Genomic DNA, 17,668 nt, shown 5'->3' with positions numbered 1-17,668 from the left:
ACAAATCAGGGGAAAAGTCCAGCTGTTATTGCCTCTCTCCAACAGGGTACCCCCACTCAAATACAAAACAAACTGGCTTATTCCGGAGAAAAAAGCCCCAAGTGGAGGAAAAAGTTTCCAGCTGTACACACCAGAACTACTCACCCTGCTGTATGGAACCTGTCGTCTCCCACAGGTCGATTTCTTGCTCCCAATGCCAAGCGATGGGTCAGCTGGTGCCGCTTTGGGGAATTTTGAAGGGAAGATCCTCAGGACAAGTGCCGGCAGCTGCTAGGGCCTTACCCGAAAATTCCCCAACCAGGGCTGGTTGGCCATGAGCAGCAAGGCTCCTGGCCGGCTTTGCAAAAATTGGTACTACTTGCCCCACGTCAGGCCAGTAAATCCAGAGATGAGTCATTGGGGCAAAGAATAGTGACTTCATTCACAAAGCCAGCATACTGAGAAGATGGTGGGCTAGCATCTCAAAAGACCCATCTTCCCCGAGTTAGAATTCAGGCTCCTTTTATACTAAAAGGGGAGAGAGAAAGTCCTGGTTCCGGGTCAGACTCCGGGTGTTAATTTCTTCCTTCCCTCAGCCATTCACAGGTGGGCCTGGTCAGGAGGTTTCCCTTGAGCTAAACAAAGGTATTTTAGCTTAATGCTCATTACCTGGGAGGCAGGGTTCCCCGAGATGAGTCATTATGTATGATTTAAGCTTATAGGCAAAATCCCTTTAGTGATTAACTTGTAATAGGATACAAAAGTTCTTCCCTATTACAAAATGAGTGGAAAGTAGAGTTCCCAGTTTTCCCTACTATTAACATCTTGCACTAGTGTGGCACTTTGTTATAATTGGTAAATCAGTATTGATACATCATTATTAGCTAAAGTGTATAGACATATTATGGTTCACTTTTTTTTTTTTCTTTGAAGTACAGTTGACTTACAATGTTGTGTTAGTTTCCGGTGTACAGCAAAGTGATTCAGCTATATATATATTCTTTTTCAGATTCTTTTCCATTATAGGTCATTATAAGATATTGACTATAGTTCCCTGTGCTATACAGTAGGTCCTTGTTTACTTATTTTATATATAGTACTGTGTATGTGCTAATCCCAAACTCCTAATTTATCCCTCCCCCCACTTTCCCTTTTGGTAACCATAAGTTTGTTTCCTGTGTCTATGGGTCTGTTTCTGTTTTGCAAATAAGTTCATTTGTATCATTTTTTAGATTTCACATATAAGTGAGATAATATAATATTTGTCTTTGGCTTAGATCACTTAGTATGATAATCTCTGGGTCCATCCATGTTGCTGCAAATGGCATTATTTCATTCTTTTTTATGACTGGGTAGTATTTCATTGTATATATGTACCACATCTTCTTTAGCCATTCATCTGTCGATGGACATTTAGGTTGTTTCCATGTCTTGGCTATTGTAAATAGTGCTGTAATGAACATTGGGGTGCATGTATCTTTTCAAATTAGTTTTCTCCTGTTATATGCCCAGGAGTGGGATTGCTGGATCATATGGTAGTTCTATTTTTAGTTTTTTGAGGAACCTCCATACTGTTTTCCATAGTGGTTGCACCAATTTACATTCCCACCAACTGTGTAGGAAGGCTCCCCTCTCTCCTCCACACCCTCTCCAGCATTTATTATTTGTGGACTTTTTAATGATGGCCATTCTGACTGGTAGTGTGAGGTGGTACCTCATTGTGGTTTTGATTTGCATTTCTCCAATAACTAGTGACGCTGAGCATCTTTTCATGTGCCTGTTGGCCACTGGATGTCTTCTTTGGAGAAACATCTATTTAGGTCTTCTGCCCTCTAGTTTTATTTTTTGTTTCCAGGGACGACCTCAAACCCTGCCCAACCCCCAGAGCTCCCTCTTCAAATGCCTTGTCCCCTCCTTCAGCCCACAGCCCCCCAACTCCCAGCATGTTCCTCTCCCAGCCACAGCCCCCAAGGCCCCTGTTACCCCCTCAGAGAGACACACAGATGGGGCCCCAGCACTGGATTTTATTGCTTCCCTGGCAGAGAGGAGGTGTCCTTTGGGCAAGTGCTGGGGGCGAGTTCGGGGCACCTGGGGGAGTGTTTCTCGTCTCTGTGGTGTGAGGCTCAGATTCGGAGCTGGGGGTTAGTGGAGGCTCTTAGAGGCTGAGCTTGGCGTAGGGGGCCTTGGTCTGGGCGGGGAGACTCTGCCAGTGAGAAGTGGGTGGTCCCTCACTTTGGGTCTGTGAGCCCCTGGGGGGGATCTGGGAGGGGCTGCGATGTCTCAGGGAGAGAAGTTGACCCGGTGGGTCCGTGAGAGCCCAGGAGCAGGGGGACACCAGAGGCTGTGTCCGCATCCTGCAGGGCCGGACAGGGGGCCCTGGCCACTGGGGCCCCTCTGCGGGTCAGCCCATCGGGCGACAAGGCTACAGTGGGCACGCTGGGGCTCACAGCTCATCGTGGTGACGCGTCAGGTCCTCGCCGTAGTTGGTGGCCTGGCTGCCCACAAACATGTTCCAGTTGTCCAGGATCTCAGCCTTGCTCAGACGCCCGTCCTGGGGGCGGGGGCGGGGGGGGTCAGAGGTCAGCAGAACGCCACAGGGGCCCTGCCTGGGAGACTCCTCCCTGGAGCCAAGTATGGCTCCCATGGTCTCTGTTCCCCTCTCTCTGGGTCCCCCTCTCCCTGGGTCCCTGTCCCCCTCTCCCTGGGTCTCTGTTCCTGCTTTTCTCCCTCCCCACCTCGATCTCTCTGTCCCTCTTTCTTTCTCCAGCCAAATAGGGACCCCAGAGCCCCAGGCGCATGTTTCGGTCATTTCTGCCCCCCGGGCCAGCGTCACCCCCTGCGCCCCTGCACCTGGTCCGTGTCACTCTCGTGCAGCAAGTGGTTGGCCTCCACCAGCGGCTGGTCCTGGGCAGGGGGCAGCACCCAGTGGCCCACCTCACTCCCATCCAGCTGCCCGTCCTTGTTCAGATCTCGGAAGTCCCGGAACTGTTCCCGCTCCGTCCGCACCCAGGCTGGCTCCTCCTCCCCGGCCTCTGCCGAGTACAGATCCGCTGGGGTTGGGGGTGAGAGGGGGCGATATCAGGGGCAGTTCCCGGGTCCTCCCAGCCTGGCTCTGACACTCCTGGACCCCGGAACCTCGGACCACCCACTTCACTTTCCTTCACCTCAGTTTCCTCTTCTGTTAAATGGAATTGATAACAAACCCGACTTGCAGGTGATCATTATGCTGCACGTGAAATTGACTTCATTGATTGGTCAGTTGATTGACTGAATCATCCATCCATTTGATTGATACACGCATGAAGCAGAGTGCGCCCTGTGTGGTGCAGTGCCTGGCACATAGTAGGCACCCGTACGAAGGAGCAATGAGTGAAGGTTTTTACAGGAGATCCTCTAAAGCTACACTTCGATCCGCTCACCACACCCAGAACATCCCTAGAGATTCCAGGAGCCTCTCATTTGTTGCAATCATTTGTCAATGTTTGAAAAGCTCTTCACCCCAAGGACCCACAGATACATTTGGAAGACATTACAACCTGACAAGTCTTTTTATACCAGACACAAAGCCACCATAATTAGGACAGAATGCCTTCCTCTACTCCGGGGCCAGGCCAGGGAGCTGTCACAGGGAGGGATGTCCTCAAAGATGGAATAGATGCCAGGTACACAATTACCCACTTAGCCTTCAGGCTTCCTTTTTTTTTTTTTAAATGGTCTTACATCTTTTTTTTTTTTGCCATGCCGTGCGTCTTGCGAGATCTTAGTTCCCTGACCAGGAACTGAACCTGTGGCCATGGCAGTGAAAGCGCCGAGTCCTAACCACTGGACTGCCAGGGAAGTCCCTGGAGTTCTTTCTGACCAAAAAGGGAGAGAGAGACTTCTATCTTCCTCGAAGACAGAAAAAAATAAATGATGCTTAAATTAAAATGTCTTGCCTATGGGTTTGTTCCATAAAAGCATTCTATAAAGCAATGTTTTCAAACTTTAAAGACTTCCATGTTTAATAGCCTTCCCTTCAACCAAATTCTCTGTACCCCTGAGGACAGAGGCAGGACCAATGGGGAATTGGGGGGTGTCTTCGGGGCTCCCCGACATCCTGAATAACAGGAGATGCAGCATTTGCTGTGTAAATGCAGGCTCAAGACAATTTCCCTGACATCCTATCCCAACCAAACACAGCCCCTGAGCCCTGATTTTGTAGAAACTCCACACTCTCCCAGGAATGGACCTGCTCTGTGATATTCTCTGCTCTATCCTCGACCACCAACATGCAGTAGGTGCTTGATAAATGTTTCCTGGCCCGGTACACAGTAGGTGCTTGATAAATGCTTTTGCGGTCTGGCAAACAGAAGGGACTCAATAAATGTTTCCTGAGCCTGGCACACAATAGGTGTTTGATAAAGATTTGCTGGGCCCCGCAAATATATATGCTCAGTAAATGTTCCTTAGGCCTGGCCCACAGTGGATACTCAGTAAATGTTGGGTGGATGGATGGACCCAGGCAGCAACCCTGCCCCACTTGAGAGAGCCTTCGCTCTAATGGCTGATATATATCAGCTGCCACCCATGCTCGGGAGAGGACAGGCCTCCTTGGGGAGGGAATCAGGTCCCACTCACCGATGTACTCGTCCACTTGCACATAGCCATCTTTGTTCTTGTCCAGATCCTCCAGGGTTTCCTGGGGAGAAAGAGGCATCAGGGCTGAGAAAATGCAGAAACAAAGGAAAACAGTCAAACAGGACAAAATATTATTAGTTTAGTCATTAAGCATAGTCAAGGACCCTTTAGTTCCTCTTCAAGGGCTATAGATAATATTCTGAGCCATGTCCTTTGAGCTGTCTTATAGGTACTGAAACTCCACCGGGTGGACGAAGTTAACTACACCTGGCATGGGCAGGGGGTACAGGAGAAATCTCTGGACTTTCCACTCAATTTTCCTGTGAACCTAAAATGGCTATAGAAATTAAAGTCAAATGGAAAAAAAGAGAGAAGAGAAAAAAAATCCTGCCACTCTAAAATAGAGACAGAGTTGGCATAAAAAAAAAAAAATATATATATATATATATATATATATAAAGTAATAGAAGATGGGGGCCAGCAGGAATGGCCTCAGAGTGGACACTCCATGTCTGGGGTTGGGATTTCCCTGGGGTTCAGCCAGGATGGGAGCTATCTAAGGCACTGATGGGGGATGTGGTTTTCTGAAGGCAGGCTGGGTGCCTGGACCCCAAATGTGAGCACAGAAAGGGGGAGGCCAGATCAGGAGAGATTAGATACTGGGGGGTTGGAGGGTGGGCACTGGAGCCCCGAAGGTAAGTGCTGGGAGGCTAGTCCTGGCATCAGAAGCCTGGGTCCTGGGAGGGAGGTGGGAAGCAGCGTTCCTCAGGCCCCCACTCACAGCAATCACGATGTCCCGCATGTGAGGGAACTCCTCAGGATGCAAAAAGGCCGTCAGCTCCTCCCGAGTGGCCATTGAGTCCCCATCCTGGTCAGCCACCCGGAAACGCCGCTCGTCCCGAGTCAGCATCTTCTTGTAGGTCTCTGCATCCTCCACGTCGTGAAATTCTTCACCTGGGAAGGAGGGATCTTGGTGGGATGTGCTTTAAGACAAAGGGATGTGGGACTTCCCTGGTGGTCCAGTGGTTAAGATTCCACCTTCCAATGCAGGGGACTCGGGTTCAATCCCTGGTCCAGGAACTGAGGTTCCACATGAAGCAGGGTGTGGCCAAAAATTTTTAAAAAAAGAAAAAAAAAAGACAAAGGGATCTAACTCTGGGGAGTCAGGGCAGGGAGACCTCCATCGAATTAATAATAATTAATAGTAGCTACCTTGTAGTGAGAGCTTATTATGTGCTAAGCTCTTTATCTACAAAATTGCAATTAATTCTCACAAAAAGCAAGCAAAATGAGTTATTTTGTAGTAGTTGTTGTTAGGGTTTTTTTGGCCGCACCGAGTGGCTTGTGGGATCTTAGTTCCCCGACCAGGAATTGAACCCGCACGGTTGGCAGTGAAAGCACGAAGCCCTAACCACTGGACCGCCAGGGAATTCCCAGTTTTTTCATTTATTCTTACTTTATGAAGGAGAAAACTGACTGTCAGAGAGAGGAAATAACTTGCCCAAGATCATGCAGCCAGGAAGGATGGACTTTGAGTTGATACTGGCCCATTGGGCCCCGAAGTCATGCTCTGGTGCAGTATACTGACTCAGCTTGCTGGACACAGAGGAGGGGAAGGACATTTTCAACAAAGGGAACAGTACGTGCAGAGTGTAGAGGTTTGAAGAGCACGGTGAGTTCAGGGAAACTGCAGAAGATCCACTTAGCTGGGGCAGAAAATGCAGAAAAACGGTGGTGGATGGTTGGGTGAGACTGGGCTGAGGAGCTAAGACTCTCTCCTGGGGACTCTGGGGAGCCATGGGGGGCTGTGAGCAGGGGAAGGTCAAGGTCAGCTCTGAGTGTGGAAAGATCCCTCTGGGTGTATGTGAGGGACAGGCTGGAGGGGGAGGCTGGGTTGAGGGTCCAGGAGGGAGTGGATAAGAGCCGTGGGGGGCCGAGGACTGGGGCATGGGGATGGAGGGGAGGGAATCCAGAGGCAGAGGAAGAATAAATGGCTTGGGGTTCTCAGGATGAGAGGTCAAGAGATCAAAGGTCAGGTCGATAGGGCTTGGGAGGTAGATGTCCCTGGTCAAGGATCTGAAGTTCCCCAGTGGATGTCAGAATGAGAAACCAGAGATAAGGGGTTGGGGGTTTCAGGGTGATGGGGTTCTAGAAGTGGGTAGACCCTGGTCAAGGGTCGGAGGTCAAAGGTCAGGGATCTGGTTAACGGGCTTCAAGTTCTCAGGATGAAGGTGTCAAAAAGGTCCGGGTCATGGTGTGTGTGGGGAGCAGGGGTCGGGTCGCGTACCCGGCTCGTAGTGGCCGTAGGTGGCGTTGCGCAGCTCCTCCCAACCCACACGCCCGTCGCGGTCTGTGTCGTACGTGTTCCAGGCTGCGCTCACTGAGTCCCGTATGTGCCGCTGCTGCGTGTGTGCGATCCACGCGCGGAGCTCGGCCAGCGACACCCAGCCGTCCCCGTCCCCGGCGCGGTCCATGCGGTCCACGATGCGCCTGCGAGCCAGGGCGGGGCACACGTCAGTCTCGGGCCCCGCCCACCCCCGAGTCCCGCCTTCTTCCAGGAACTCGAGACACAACCCCACATAGGGCTGAAAATGTCACTGAGTCGCCAGCAAATTGGGGGGAGGCGCCTGTCAATCCCGGTACCACGCCCTCCTCAGGGCTCTGCCCCCTCAATCCAGGGTCCGCTCTCAGAGGCGATAACGCCCTTTCCGAGACGCGGCGGGCCTGTGGCTGGCGCTGCGGTCCACGACACGCCCGCCTGGGGATAGGACCTATGACAATCCAGGGTCCCACTCTCCACTCTGGCCTGCACGTGCTCCACCTCTAGCTTGAACGAGCTGGGGAGGGGGGTAGGGGGCAGGGGGCAGGGAGTCACACCGTGCCCCTCGCCCGCAGATTCCCTGTCCCAAGACTCACTCTGAACTCCGATTGCCACGGCTACATACTCTCCGGACCTCTGGCCGTCTCAGGCCCCGCCCCCTTCCCCTGGCTCTGCCAGTCTTCAGAACCTCTAGCCCCTCTAGCCCCGGCCCCTGCTCGGCCCCCTCCCTGGCTGCGAGCGTCAATTTCAGGCCCGTATCCCTGCAGCCCCGAGGTATGCTGCGACTCGCCCCTTTCCTCTAGTTTTTCCCAGACGTTATCAGGCTTTGCCCTGTGACCATCAGCCCCAATACTGCAGGCTCGGCCTCCACCCACTCCTCCCCCTGCTCCAGCCTGATCCTATACACCTGCATGTCACATGTCAAGCCCTTTTAGGCCCCCACCTCATTCCCCTTCTCTCGGGCCACGCCTCTCGGCTCCCAGGTCCCATCCCTCTCCCCTGGCAATGCCCCGTCATTGGTCTGTGTTCTCGCCCAACTGCTAACAGAGCCCACATGGAGCCCTTCTTCCTGTCACCGTCCCGAAGCCCCCGCAAACCAGTCCCTAGAATTGAATTTGAGATGGCCCTGCCCAGGTCGCTGATCCCTTCCTCCCGCGCTAGGCTGTCTCTGCTCTGTTTAGTAGGGGTCCGGCTACCCTGAGGTTCCAGCTGTGGTTAAGAGTTTGGGCTCTAGAGCCAGACATTTAGGTTCAAATCCTGCCACCTCTTCTTGTTGGCTGTGTGACCGTGGGCAAGTCGCTTACCCTGTCTGTGCCTTAGTTTCCCCCTCTGTAAAATGGGGATAAATAACAGAACATACCTCACAGCGTGTGGGGATTAAACGACTTAAGTCTCATAAAGCACTTTGAACAGCGCCAGGCATTGTAGTAAGTGCTATGTCAAATGTGTAAGTCTATCACTGCCTTTCCTCCCCCATCCTTCCTACACCCAACCCCATCCATGCACAATATCCCAGCCAGCAGACCTGGCCACCACCACTATCTCCACCCTGAATCTGGTGACCCTAGTCTCTTTTCTCCCACCTGGAAGACTGCAGTCACTTCCTCACTGGGCTCCCTGCTTCTTGCTTCCTATAGTCTGTTCCCTGCATGGCAACCAGAGGGATCCTGTTAAGGCCCAAGTCAGCTCACGTCCTCCCTCTGCTCAGAGCCATCCCATAGCCCTTCTCTCACTCAGAGAAAAGCTTAAAACTTCACTGTGGCCCCAAAGGCCCTGCACAACCTGACCCCTTTGTTCTCTCTGCCACTACCTTCTACTCTCTCCCTCCGCTCACTGGGTTCCAGTCACATAGGTCTCACTGTTCTTCAGACACATCAGGCACATCAGGCCCGATCCTGCTTCAGGGCCTTTGCACTTACAGTTCCCTCTGCCTGGAATGCTATTTCCCCATACACCCACGTGTCTCATATATTACCCTCTCACCGAGGCCTCCCCTGACCTCCCTCTTTAAAATTACAACCCTGAATCCTCCTCCCCCTCCATCTCTCTCCTACCCCAGACGGGCTTGGCTTTCCTCTGGGGTGAGTTGGTCGAATTCCTTGGCCACTTCTCGTCCCAGAAAAGCCTCATGATCATATTGGAAGTCCCCGTGAGCGTCATCATGAAGGGCCTCGCTCAGGGGGGCCGCGTGGTGCACCCTCCCCTGGCCATGAGGGCCGGCGTCAGGGGATGGCTTTCCCTGGGCTCCGCGCCTGAGCAGCAACAGCAGCAGCAGAAGTGACGGTCGCCACATCATCAGTCCCTGAGGAGTGGTGGAGGCTAGGAGTCAGGGGTCACAGAGAACAGGACAGAGACGGGACAGGAGGATGGGGATGGGGGTGCCTAGGACAGGACAGAGAGTTGGTAGCTGGCTGCAAAGTTTGGGGCTCAAGAAGGGACAGGAAGGGGAGAAGGGAGGCGGGGTTCTCTGAGGTTAAGCCAGCTGTGGGGACCGAATCCTCTGAGGAAGTCCCAGAGGCGTACCAGAGCCGCAAGTGGGGAGGATTCAAGCGGGAGACGTGGCGCAATTCCCAAGCATAGTTCAGGGCGGGGTCGTGGCCAGAAAGAAATCATGCAGGCCCCCGGGCATCGCTTTCAGCTTGGTCCCCAATCCTCCACCCAAGTGGACCCGAACCGTCCTCGCTGGGCAGGGCAGCCGCCCCCGCCTCCCTTTACCCGGTCAAGCAGCTTCACTTCGCTCTCTAAATTCCACTCTGAGTTCTCCAAAAAGATGCCTAATTTGGCTGCTCTCCAGCCAGGCCCCGCCTCCCGCAGCGCAGAGGCCCCGCCCTCCTACCAATGAGCGCTCTTGAGGGCCTCATGGGGCGGGGCCGATGAGAGCTGGGCGGGCCAAGGGCGCCCCTCGCCACGTCCACAAAGGAAAGCGCAGCCCCTTGAGGTTCGGCCCGTCCCTTCCCAGGGCAGGCGGGGTGGGCAACACCGGAGTGACACGGCCGGGGGAACTACAACTCCCGGCAGGCGTCGGGGCGCCGTGCCCGACCACCTGCAGTTGTTCTAGCTCCAAAGCCTCACGGGAGGTGTATTTTTGTCTCTTTCCCTTTGTCCGCAAGTTTTAGGAAGGAAGGGAACCAAGAAGCCTGAGGAGGCTTTCCTTTCCCTCAAGGAGGGACTAACTCTTCCGCTCCACCAAGGAGTCAGGTCAGACTCCAGGCAAGAATTCCTCAAAATGCCGGGCACAAACATCCAGTAAATATTTGTGAAATTTATTAATTAAAAATATATGACTTGGTATATAAAATTGGTAGATTCCACCATGGCAACAAGTTAGCCTCAGGAGAGATTTGAAGTCCAAGGCTTACACCATTTATTCCCCCCACAATTCCCTAAGAAGTTGAAACGATGAGAACACAATGATTCGGGCCCAAACCCATGTTATATGTGGAGGTGGAAGGGAGCCATATATATCAGGAGGGGAAACTGAGGCAGGCCACAGGAGGAGAAATCCAGAGGGAGGACATCGGGCTCCTTCTGGAGGCTCAGAAATACGAGGATTCCAGGAGGTCTCACAGCATGAAAAGGACCTGACTACATTAGCTGGTAGCAGCCACGATGGGGGACGATCGGCAGTCGCTGGGAATGCATTTATATCCTAAGATTCAGCTTCCTTGGACAGGCCAGGAGTGGGTAGGAGGGCCCCTACGTCGTCCCCACGGAAAGAGATCCAAGGGGCTGAGGAAAGAGGGAAGCGGGAGAGATCATTAGAATCTTTGAAATCCTCTGGGTCTCTGACTTCCCCTCCCCCACGTGTGTGTGTGTGTGTGTGTGTGTGTGTGTGTGTGTGTGTGTGTCTTTCTCAGTCTCTGTCCTACCCTGTGGGTTTCTATACGCTCTGAGTCTCTGTTTCACCCCTCCAGTTTTCTGTCCCCACCACTCTCCGGGTCTCTGTCCCTCTCTGTCTAGACCTCTGTCCCCCCAGTAATGTGTCTCCCTCTTTTTTGGCATCTCTGTCCCTCTCTCTGAGGCACTTCCCTCTTCCTGTCCCACACCTGGCAGCCCCTTCCTCATCCTCCTCCACAGAAGAGCTCCTCCTGCAGCCACTGTCATGAGCAGTAAGAAGCCGATGATGATTCCAACCACTGGCACCGAGGACTTGGCTGGTGATTCTGCAGCCAGAGAATGTTGTGATATATTTAATGGACCCTCCAGCACATCTGAGTCAGGACAGGGGACTGGGGGTTCTCAGTCCCTCCCAAGCTCAGAGATCCCAGCACCAAGTTTTGGGGGAGTGGAAAGGCCACTCACATGATGCTCTAGGTCTAGAAAGCCCCCAGGTTGTATGTAAGAACCAGCCATAGCAAGAGGGGTCTCAGTCACTCTGGTCAAGAGACCTGTAGCAGCAGGGTGGGTGGTGTTCCAGATTGGAGAGGAGGGGTGGGCACAGAGCAGCGGAACATCAGACCTATAGAGGGCTGGCAGCAGCAGGCAACGAATGGTCAGACTCCATGAAGACTAGCAGCAGCAGGACGGAAGGTGGTCAGACTTAGGGAGGACTTTCCATAGTGGTTAACGGGTGGCCCGACTCAATGAGGCCAGCAGCAGCAGGATGAAAGGCACTCAGACTTGGGGAGGCAAGCAACACAGGACAAAAGGCTGTCAGGCTTTGGAAGAACTGGCAGTGGTGGGGCAGAAAGCAGTCAGACTCAAGGAGAACGGGCAGCAGTGGAGTGGAAGGTGGTCAGACTCAGGAAGGATTGCTGCAGTAGAGGGAGAAAAGGCAACCAGAAGGAGGCAGCATCTTTCCCCAGCGGGACCTCACCCAGCTCCACAGTGAGGGGCTGGGCCAGCCCCGCGTGCTGCACCACGCAGCAGTAGTGGTGCTCGTCGCCACTCTTGACGGTTAGCGATGACCAGGCGTGGAAGGAGCCATCACCGTTGGGGCCAATGTCACCCTCACCAGAGCCAGCTGCCATCCCATTCCGTACGAATCGCAGCTGCAGCTCGGGTGGGTAGAAGGAGAAGGCACTGCAGGTGAGCACAGAAAAGCCAGGGCTGCCCGGTCGGGCCTTCAGGCGCATGGAGGGTGGCTCTGCAGACAAAGAGGCGGACAGGCCTAAGCCCCAGGCCCATGAACCCCCAAGGCCAGGCCCAGGGTTGGAGAGGGACGTAGAGAGGACTCCATTCCTTCCACTCTACCCAGCAGGCCCCACCCCGTGCCCTGTGACTTCCTGAGCCTAGAGAACATAATGGTAAAGGGGGAAGGGCCTTCCCAGGGGTACAGAGACCCAACCTGTCTGCCACGAGGGTATCCATCTCTCACCCAGTCCTTCCTACCGTGACACATACTGTGCCTCTACCGTGTGACGTGCCAGGCACTCTTCTAGGCACCGGGGATACGGCAGTGAACAAGACAGACAAAAGTCCCTGTACTCATGGAGCTTGTGTTCTAATGAGGGGAGAGAGACGAATATTTGTGTACATGTAAATAAAAGGGAAAGGGTTTATGAAAGTGTGATGAGGGAAAATAAGACAGACCCAACAGTCATTCAAAAGGTAGTAAGAGACGGACTCCCCTGGTGGCGCAGTGGTTAAGAATCCACCTGCCAATGCAGGAGACATGGGTTTGATCCCTGGTCCGGGAAGATCCCGCATGCCACGGAGCAACTAAGCCCGTGTGCCACACCTACTGAGCCTGCATTCTAGAGCCCGCGAGCCACAACTAGTGAGCCTGCCCGCTCTTGGGCCCGTGTGCCTCAACTACTGAGCCTGCGTGTTGCAACTACTGAAGCCCGCGCACCTAGAGCCCGTGCTCTGCAACAAGAGAAGCCACCGCAATGAGAAGCCCACGCACCACAACGAAGAGTAGCCCCAGCTCACCACAACTAGAGAAAGCCTGCACACAGCAACGAAGACCCAACACAGCCAAAAATAAAAACAAATAAATAAATACATTTATTAAACAAAAAAATTGAAAGGAATAAAAAAAACTCTTAGCAAACTAGGAGTTGGAGGAAACTTTCTTAATTTGTCAAAGGGCATCAACAAAAAAATCTATAACTAACATAATACCTAATAGTAAAACGCTGAATGCTTTCCCTGTGAGTTTGAGACTACAAGATGTTCATTATCACCACTCTATTCAACATTGTACTGGGGATCCTAAGATAAGAAAAAGAAATAAAAGTTACTAAAACTAGAAAAGAAAATAAGTAAAACATGTCAAACATGACATGATCCGAAAGAATCTAGGAAAAATTAATAGCAGTAAGTGAATTCAGCAAAGTTTCTGAATACAAGGAAAATATATAAAACTCAATAGTATTTCTATAAATCAATAGTATTTCTGTAAACTAGCTACAAACTATAAGAAAATGAAATTTTTAGAATTACCATTTACAGAAGTATCAAAAAATGTCTAATACTTAGGGAAAAAAAATCTAACCAAAGGGGTGTAAGACCTCTACACTGAAAACTACAAAATAATACTGAGAGAAATAAAGGATATCTAAACAAGTACAGGGATATACTGTATTCATGGATTTGAAAACTTAATATTGTTAAGATGTCAATTCTCCCCAAACTAATCTATAGATACAATTCAATCACTATCGAAATCCCAACAGAATTTTTGGCAGAAATTGACAAGCAGAAATGTATATAGAGATGCAAATGACACAGAATAACCAAGGCAATAAAACTGAAGAACTTAATTGCTAGATATCAAAACTTTTTATAAAGCTACATTAATCAAGAGAGTGAGGTACTGGCTTAATTTCAGTCCAATAGATCAGTGGACTAGAAGAGAGAGACTAAACAAAAAAAAAAGAAAGAAAAGAAGAGAGGGACTTCCTTTGCCGTCCAGCACGGGTTTGATATCTGGTTGGGGAAATAGGATCCCACAGGCACGGCCAAAAAACAAAGAAAATTAATTAATTGAGGGGACTTCCCTGGTGGTCCAGTGGTTAAGACTCCATGCTCCCAATGCAGGGGGCCCGGGTTCGATCCCTGGTCAGGGAACTAGGTCCCACATGCCGCAACTAAAGATCCCACGTGCCACAACTAAGACCCAGCACAGCCAATTAAATAAATAATTTTTTTTAAAAAAAGTTAAAAAATTAATTGAGCCATGTACTTTAGGTAAGTAAGTCACACCTCAATAAAAAGCAAAACAAAACAAAACAAAAAAAGAAAGATGCTATATTGGTGGCTTCCCTGGTGGCGCAGTGGTTGAGAGTCCGCCTGCCAATTCAGGGGACACGGGTTCGAGCCCTGGTCTGGGAGGATCCCGCGTGCCGCGGAGCAGCTGGGCCCGTGAGCCACAATTACTGGGCCTGCGCGTCTGGAGCCTGTGCCCCGCAACGAGGGGCCGCGATAGTGGGAGGCCCGCGCACTGCGATGAAGGGTGGCCCCCGCTTGCCGCGGCTGGAGAAAGCCCTCGCACAGAAACGAAAACCCAACACAGCCATAAATAAATAAATTAATAAATAAAAATTAAAAAAAAAAAAAAAAAAAGAAAGATGCTATAATGAATGAATGGACAAAACAGCGGCATGAGAGATAATAATGGGGGTGGGATGGCACGCCTTAGCCAGGGTGGTCAGGGAGGGCCCTGCTGAAGAGCTGACATCCAAGGTCAAACCTCAAGCATGAGAAGGACCCAGTCATGGTTGGATCCCAAGGAAGAGAATCAAAAGCAGAGGGAACAGCAGGTGCAAAGGCCCTGAGGAAGGAAAGAACCTGACATATTGGAGGAAAGGGAGAAGGCCAGTCTCGTTGGGGGCATTGTGAAATTACAGTGGTGGAAGGCAGCCAGACCATGAGGAGCTTGCAGGCCTTGGAGCAGAGTCTGGATTTTAGTCTAAGACTAGTGGGGATCTACGGGACAGTTTTAAGCACTGGTGGGATGGGAGTTCATTTATGGTTTTTTTTTTTTTTTTTTAATTTATTTATTTATGGCTGTGTTGGGTCTTCGTTTCTGTGCGAGGGCTTTTTCTCTAGTTGCGGCAAGTGGGGGCCACTCTTCATCATGGTGCGCGGGCCTCTCACTATCGCGGCCTCTCTTGTTGCGGAGCACAGGCTCCAGACGCGCAGGCTCAGTAGTTGTGGCTCACGGGCCCAGTTGCTCCGCGGCATGTGGGATCCTCCCAGACCAGGGCTCGAACCCGTGTCCCCTGCACTGGCAGGCAGACTCTCAACCACTGCGCCACCAGGGAAGCCCTCATTTATGTTTTTAAAACATTCTTCTGACTGCTAGGTGGAGGACTGTCTATATTGAGGGCCGAGATGGAAGTAGGAATTGCACTGTGGGGGAGGCTGAGGACAAAAGAGCTCTAACTGCAGCCCTTAAATTCCCCAGCCGTGTGTGTAATTATAGCTCAGAGTGACATATGCTATGTGGAACAGAGGTCACACAAGATCTTGTGAGCGTCCAAAAGAGGCAAGTGAAAGCCTCATGGGCCAGAGTGGAACCTGACACCGGTGGCATCTGACACCAGTGCAACTGGCAAAGGTGAAGAAATGGGAGGCCTGGTGTGAGCTTAAGGGGCTCTGGGTGATTCCGTCTGGCTGAGTGGAGCAGATGGAGAAATGTGAGGCTGAGGAGAGAGACAGAGGCCATGCCACGTGGGGACTCAATGCCCGGCTGAGGGGCCTGAGCTGTGTCCCGAGGGCTCTAGGAGCCACAGGAGGGCCGCGTGCAGGAGAGGGGCAGGGGCAGCTTGGGATGGACAAAGACCCTCTGGGACATGACTGCAGGAAAGCGGGGTAGACTGGAAGCCTGGAGGCTGGGGAGGAGAGGCTGGGGAAGAGGATGAGGCCTCGGGGCGGGGCAGGGCTGTGGGGAGGAAGGGGTCCGTGGGCGTCAGGACTCCTAGCGGGGTCGCTCACCCTTCCACTCCAGGTTGCCTCGGCCCCTCTCCAGATGCCCCAGCAGCCGGTGGGGGCAGGAGTAGAGCAGGAAGGTCTTCTCCTTGTTGACTGCCTCGGGCTGCTGCGTCCACTTGATACCGATGGTCTGGGACTCAGGCCAGTCCCCATCCCAGGTGCCCATCTTGGGGTCAAATATCATGAACTCCTCGCCATTCAGGGCAAACTTGGCCACAGGCACCGAGACATTGTCAGGGCCCAACTCGCAGCCCAACAGGCCCTGCAGGGTGTAGGGACCTGGGATGCCCAAACACAGATGAGCAGGGCCCAGGAGCAGGGGCCTTGGTCCCCTCCTCCCTCAGACCCAGGATCCAGGCCCCCAGCCCCTCTTCCCTCAAACCCAGGATCCAGGCCCCAGCACCATCCATCCTCAGACTCAGGAGTTCCAGTCTCACCTCCTTCCCCTAAAACTTGGAGAGCTTCGAGGAAGAGCTTCTCCTTGTTCCTCAGGTCTGTGGTCTCTTTCTCCCAATACCAGGACACCTGGCTTTCCCAGACCCAAGCGCCATAGGGCTCAGCCTCAGCCCGCAGGTTATTGTAGCTCAGGTACTGCTGTGGACCCAGCCAGCCCGATACCCAGAAGGCAGGAGTCCCCGAGGCAGGGGCGGACACGGCGGTGAAGTGGTACAGGAGGGAGCGATGGCTCTCTGCCGGAGACACAGGTGAAGAGAGCAGATGGGCCGGGGTACCTAGATGGGAGCAGGGCAGACACCCCGAGAGAGAAAAGACCCCACCGCAGATAGAGGGGCCGGAACCTGAGAGGGGGGCCAGACCCAGAGAGAGGGACGGAGACCCCGTAAGAAGGGGACAGGTGTTTCCCAGACACACCGCCAGAGGGAGGAGATCGTGAGAAACGAAGTGAAATGAGGCAAAGAAGGAAGTGCCCGGCTCGAGTGGGACCTCGGATTTCGCTTCCTTTGCTCTTTTCCCGGCGGGCGGCACCTCCCTCGTCCGCGGCAGCCCCGGCGCCCCCCGGAGCCCCCTCACCTGCACTCAACGTCCCAGGCAGGAGGACGAGCAGCAGACCGAGCCCCCAGGGCTGAGGCCGGCGGACCCGCATCCTGAATGGGAGACCTGGGGCGGGAGGGGGCGCGTGACTCCTCCGGACCCCCACCCCGCCCCGCCCTCTCTCCCTGCCCCAGCTCCCGCTCGGCTCCCCTCGGCCACCCCGCGCGCCTGCGACTGCGGGTGGAGGGGTTCGATCCCGGAGGATGACAACAAGGCCCTCCTCCTCGATGAACTTTCACCCCTTACTTGGCTCCGAGCTGGTTAATTAGTTACAGAGCCTGGATAGGCTGAGATTCCTTGCTCGGAGTTCGGCCCCGCCTCCTCCTCCTCCTCCCTCAGACCCGCGGGTCCCGGCCCCCCCACCTCTCCGCGCCCCTCCTCCCTCAAACCCCAAAGTCCAGATCCCCGGCTCCCTCCTCCCTGAGACCCTGGAGTCCGGGCGCCCGGCCCTCTCCACCCTCGGTCTTGGGCCCCAGCTCTGCTCACGGCAGCCACGATCCCTTCCCTCCTGCGGCCCCAGCTGGCTCCCGTGACTAGAGACCCCAGTTCCTCTCTCACATCCTGTCCGGAGACGGCTCCTCGACTCCAGGAATATCCAACCCCGCCCCCCAGCTGCAGGGCACACCCCGGGCCCTGGGCCCAGCCTGTCTGAATGTTGGTCTCTGCCTCTCTCTAGAAACTTTTGTCTTTTTTTTTTCCTCTCTGTTGCTCCCTTATTTTCTTATCTTGAGGGTGTCAGCCACCCAGCAAATTCATGACAAAGTTGGGAATCAGCATTATCGGAGTCCCAAACTGGGAGGTCTGTGTGCGTCCCCTTCTTAC

The 17,668-nt window shown here is 53.2% G+C and overlaps 2 protein-coding genes across 9 annotated transcripts; both read right to left on the bottom strand.

The window, feature by feature from the left end:
* Positions 1 to 1,983: 1,983 nt before the first annotated feature.
* Positions 1,984 to 9,785, bottom strand: RCN3 (reticulocalbin 3). Of its 3 annotated transcripts, none has more exons than XM_007168307.2 (7): positions 9,632 to 9,785; positions 8,971 to 9,218; positions 6,884 to 7,086; positions 5,378 to 5,550; positions 4,597 to 4,657; positions 2,830 to 3,029; positions 1,984 to 2,530 (listed from the first exon to the last, which is right to left on the bottom strand). In XM_007168307.2, the coding sequence occupies exons 2-7, from the start codon at positions 9,210 to 9,212 to the stop codon at positions 2,423 to 2,425; spliced, it is 987 nt and encodes a 328-aa protein (XP_007168369.1). In that variant the 5' UTR covers positions 9,213 to 9,218; positions 9,632 to 9,785; the 3' UTR covers positions 1,984 to 2,422. The 3 variants fall into 3 exon arrangements, with proteins under 3 accessions (XP_007168369.1, XP_057391014.1, XP_007168368.1); XM_057535031.1 differs by lacking the exon at positions 9,632 to 9,785 and adding an exon at positions 9,440 to 9,614 and having other exon boundaries at positions 2,830 to 3,011; XM_007168306.3 differs by lacking the exon at positions 9,632 to 9,785 and adding an exon at positions 9,440 to 9,609.
* Positions 9,786 to 10,158: 373 nt separating this feature from the next.
* On the bottom strand, positions 10,159 to 17,467 carry FCGRT (Fc gamma receptor and transporter). 6 transcript variants are annotated; one of them, XM_057534913.1, is made up of 7 exons: positions 17,333 to 17,467; positions 16,739 to 16,912; positions 16,234 to 16,485; positions 15,800 to 16,075; positions 11,733 to 12,002; positions 10,963 to 11,079; positions 10,159 to 10,645 (listed from the first exon to the last, which is right to left on the bottom strand). In XM_057534913.1, exons 2-7 carry the CDS (start codon positions 16,896 to 16,898, stop codon positions 10,566 to 10,568), a joined length of 1,155 nt encoding a protein of 384 aa, XP_057390896.1. In that variant the 5' UTR covers positions 16,899 to 16,912; positions 17,333 to 17,467; the 3' UTR covers positions 10,159 to 10,565. The 6 variants fall into 6 exon arrangements, with proteins under 6 accessions (XP_057390896.1, XP_028018864.2, XP_007168367.3 ...); XM_028163063.2 differs by having other exon boundaries at positions 16,234 to 16,527; positions 16,826 to 16,912; XM_007168305.3 differs by having other exon boundaries at positions 16,826 to 16,912; positions 17,333 to 17,466.
* Positions 17,468 to 17,668: the final 201 nt, after the last annotated feature.

Source organism: Balaenoptera acutorostrata, chromosome 19 (assembly GCF_949987535.1).
Source record: "Balaenoptera acutorostrata chromosome 19, mBalAcu1.1, whole genome shotgun sequence".
Lineage (NCBI taxonomy): Eukaryota > Metazoa > Chordata > Mammalia > Artiodactyla > Balaenopteridae > Balaenoptera > Balaenoptera acutorostrata.
The sequence above is the reverse complement of the archived record's forward strand: the minus strand, read 5'-3'. Positions and strand labels throughout refer to the sequence as shown.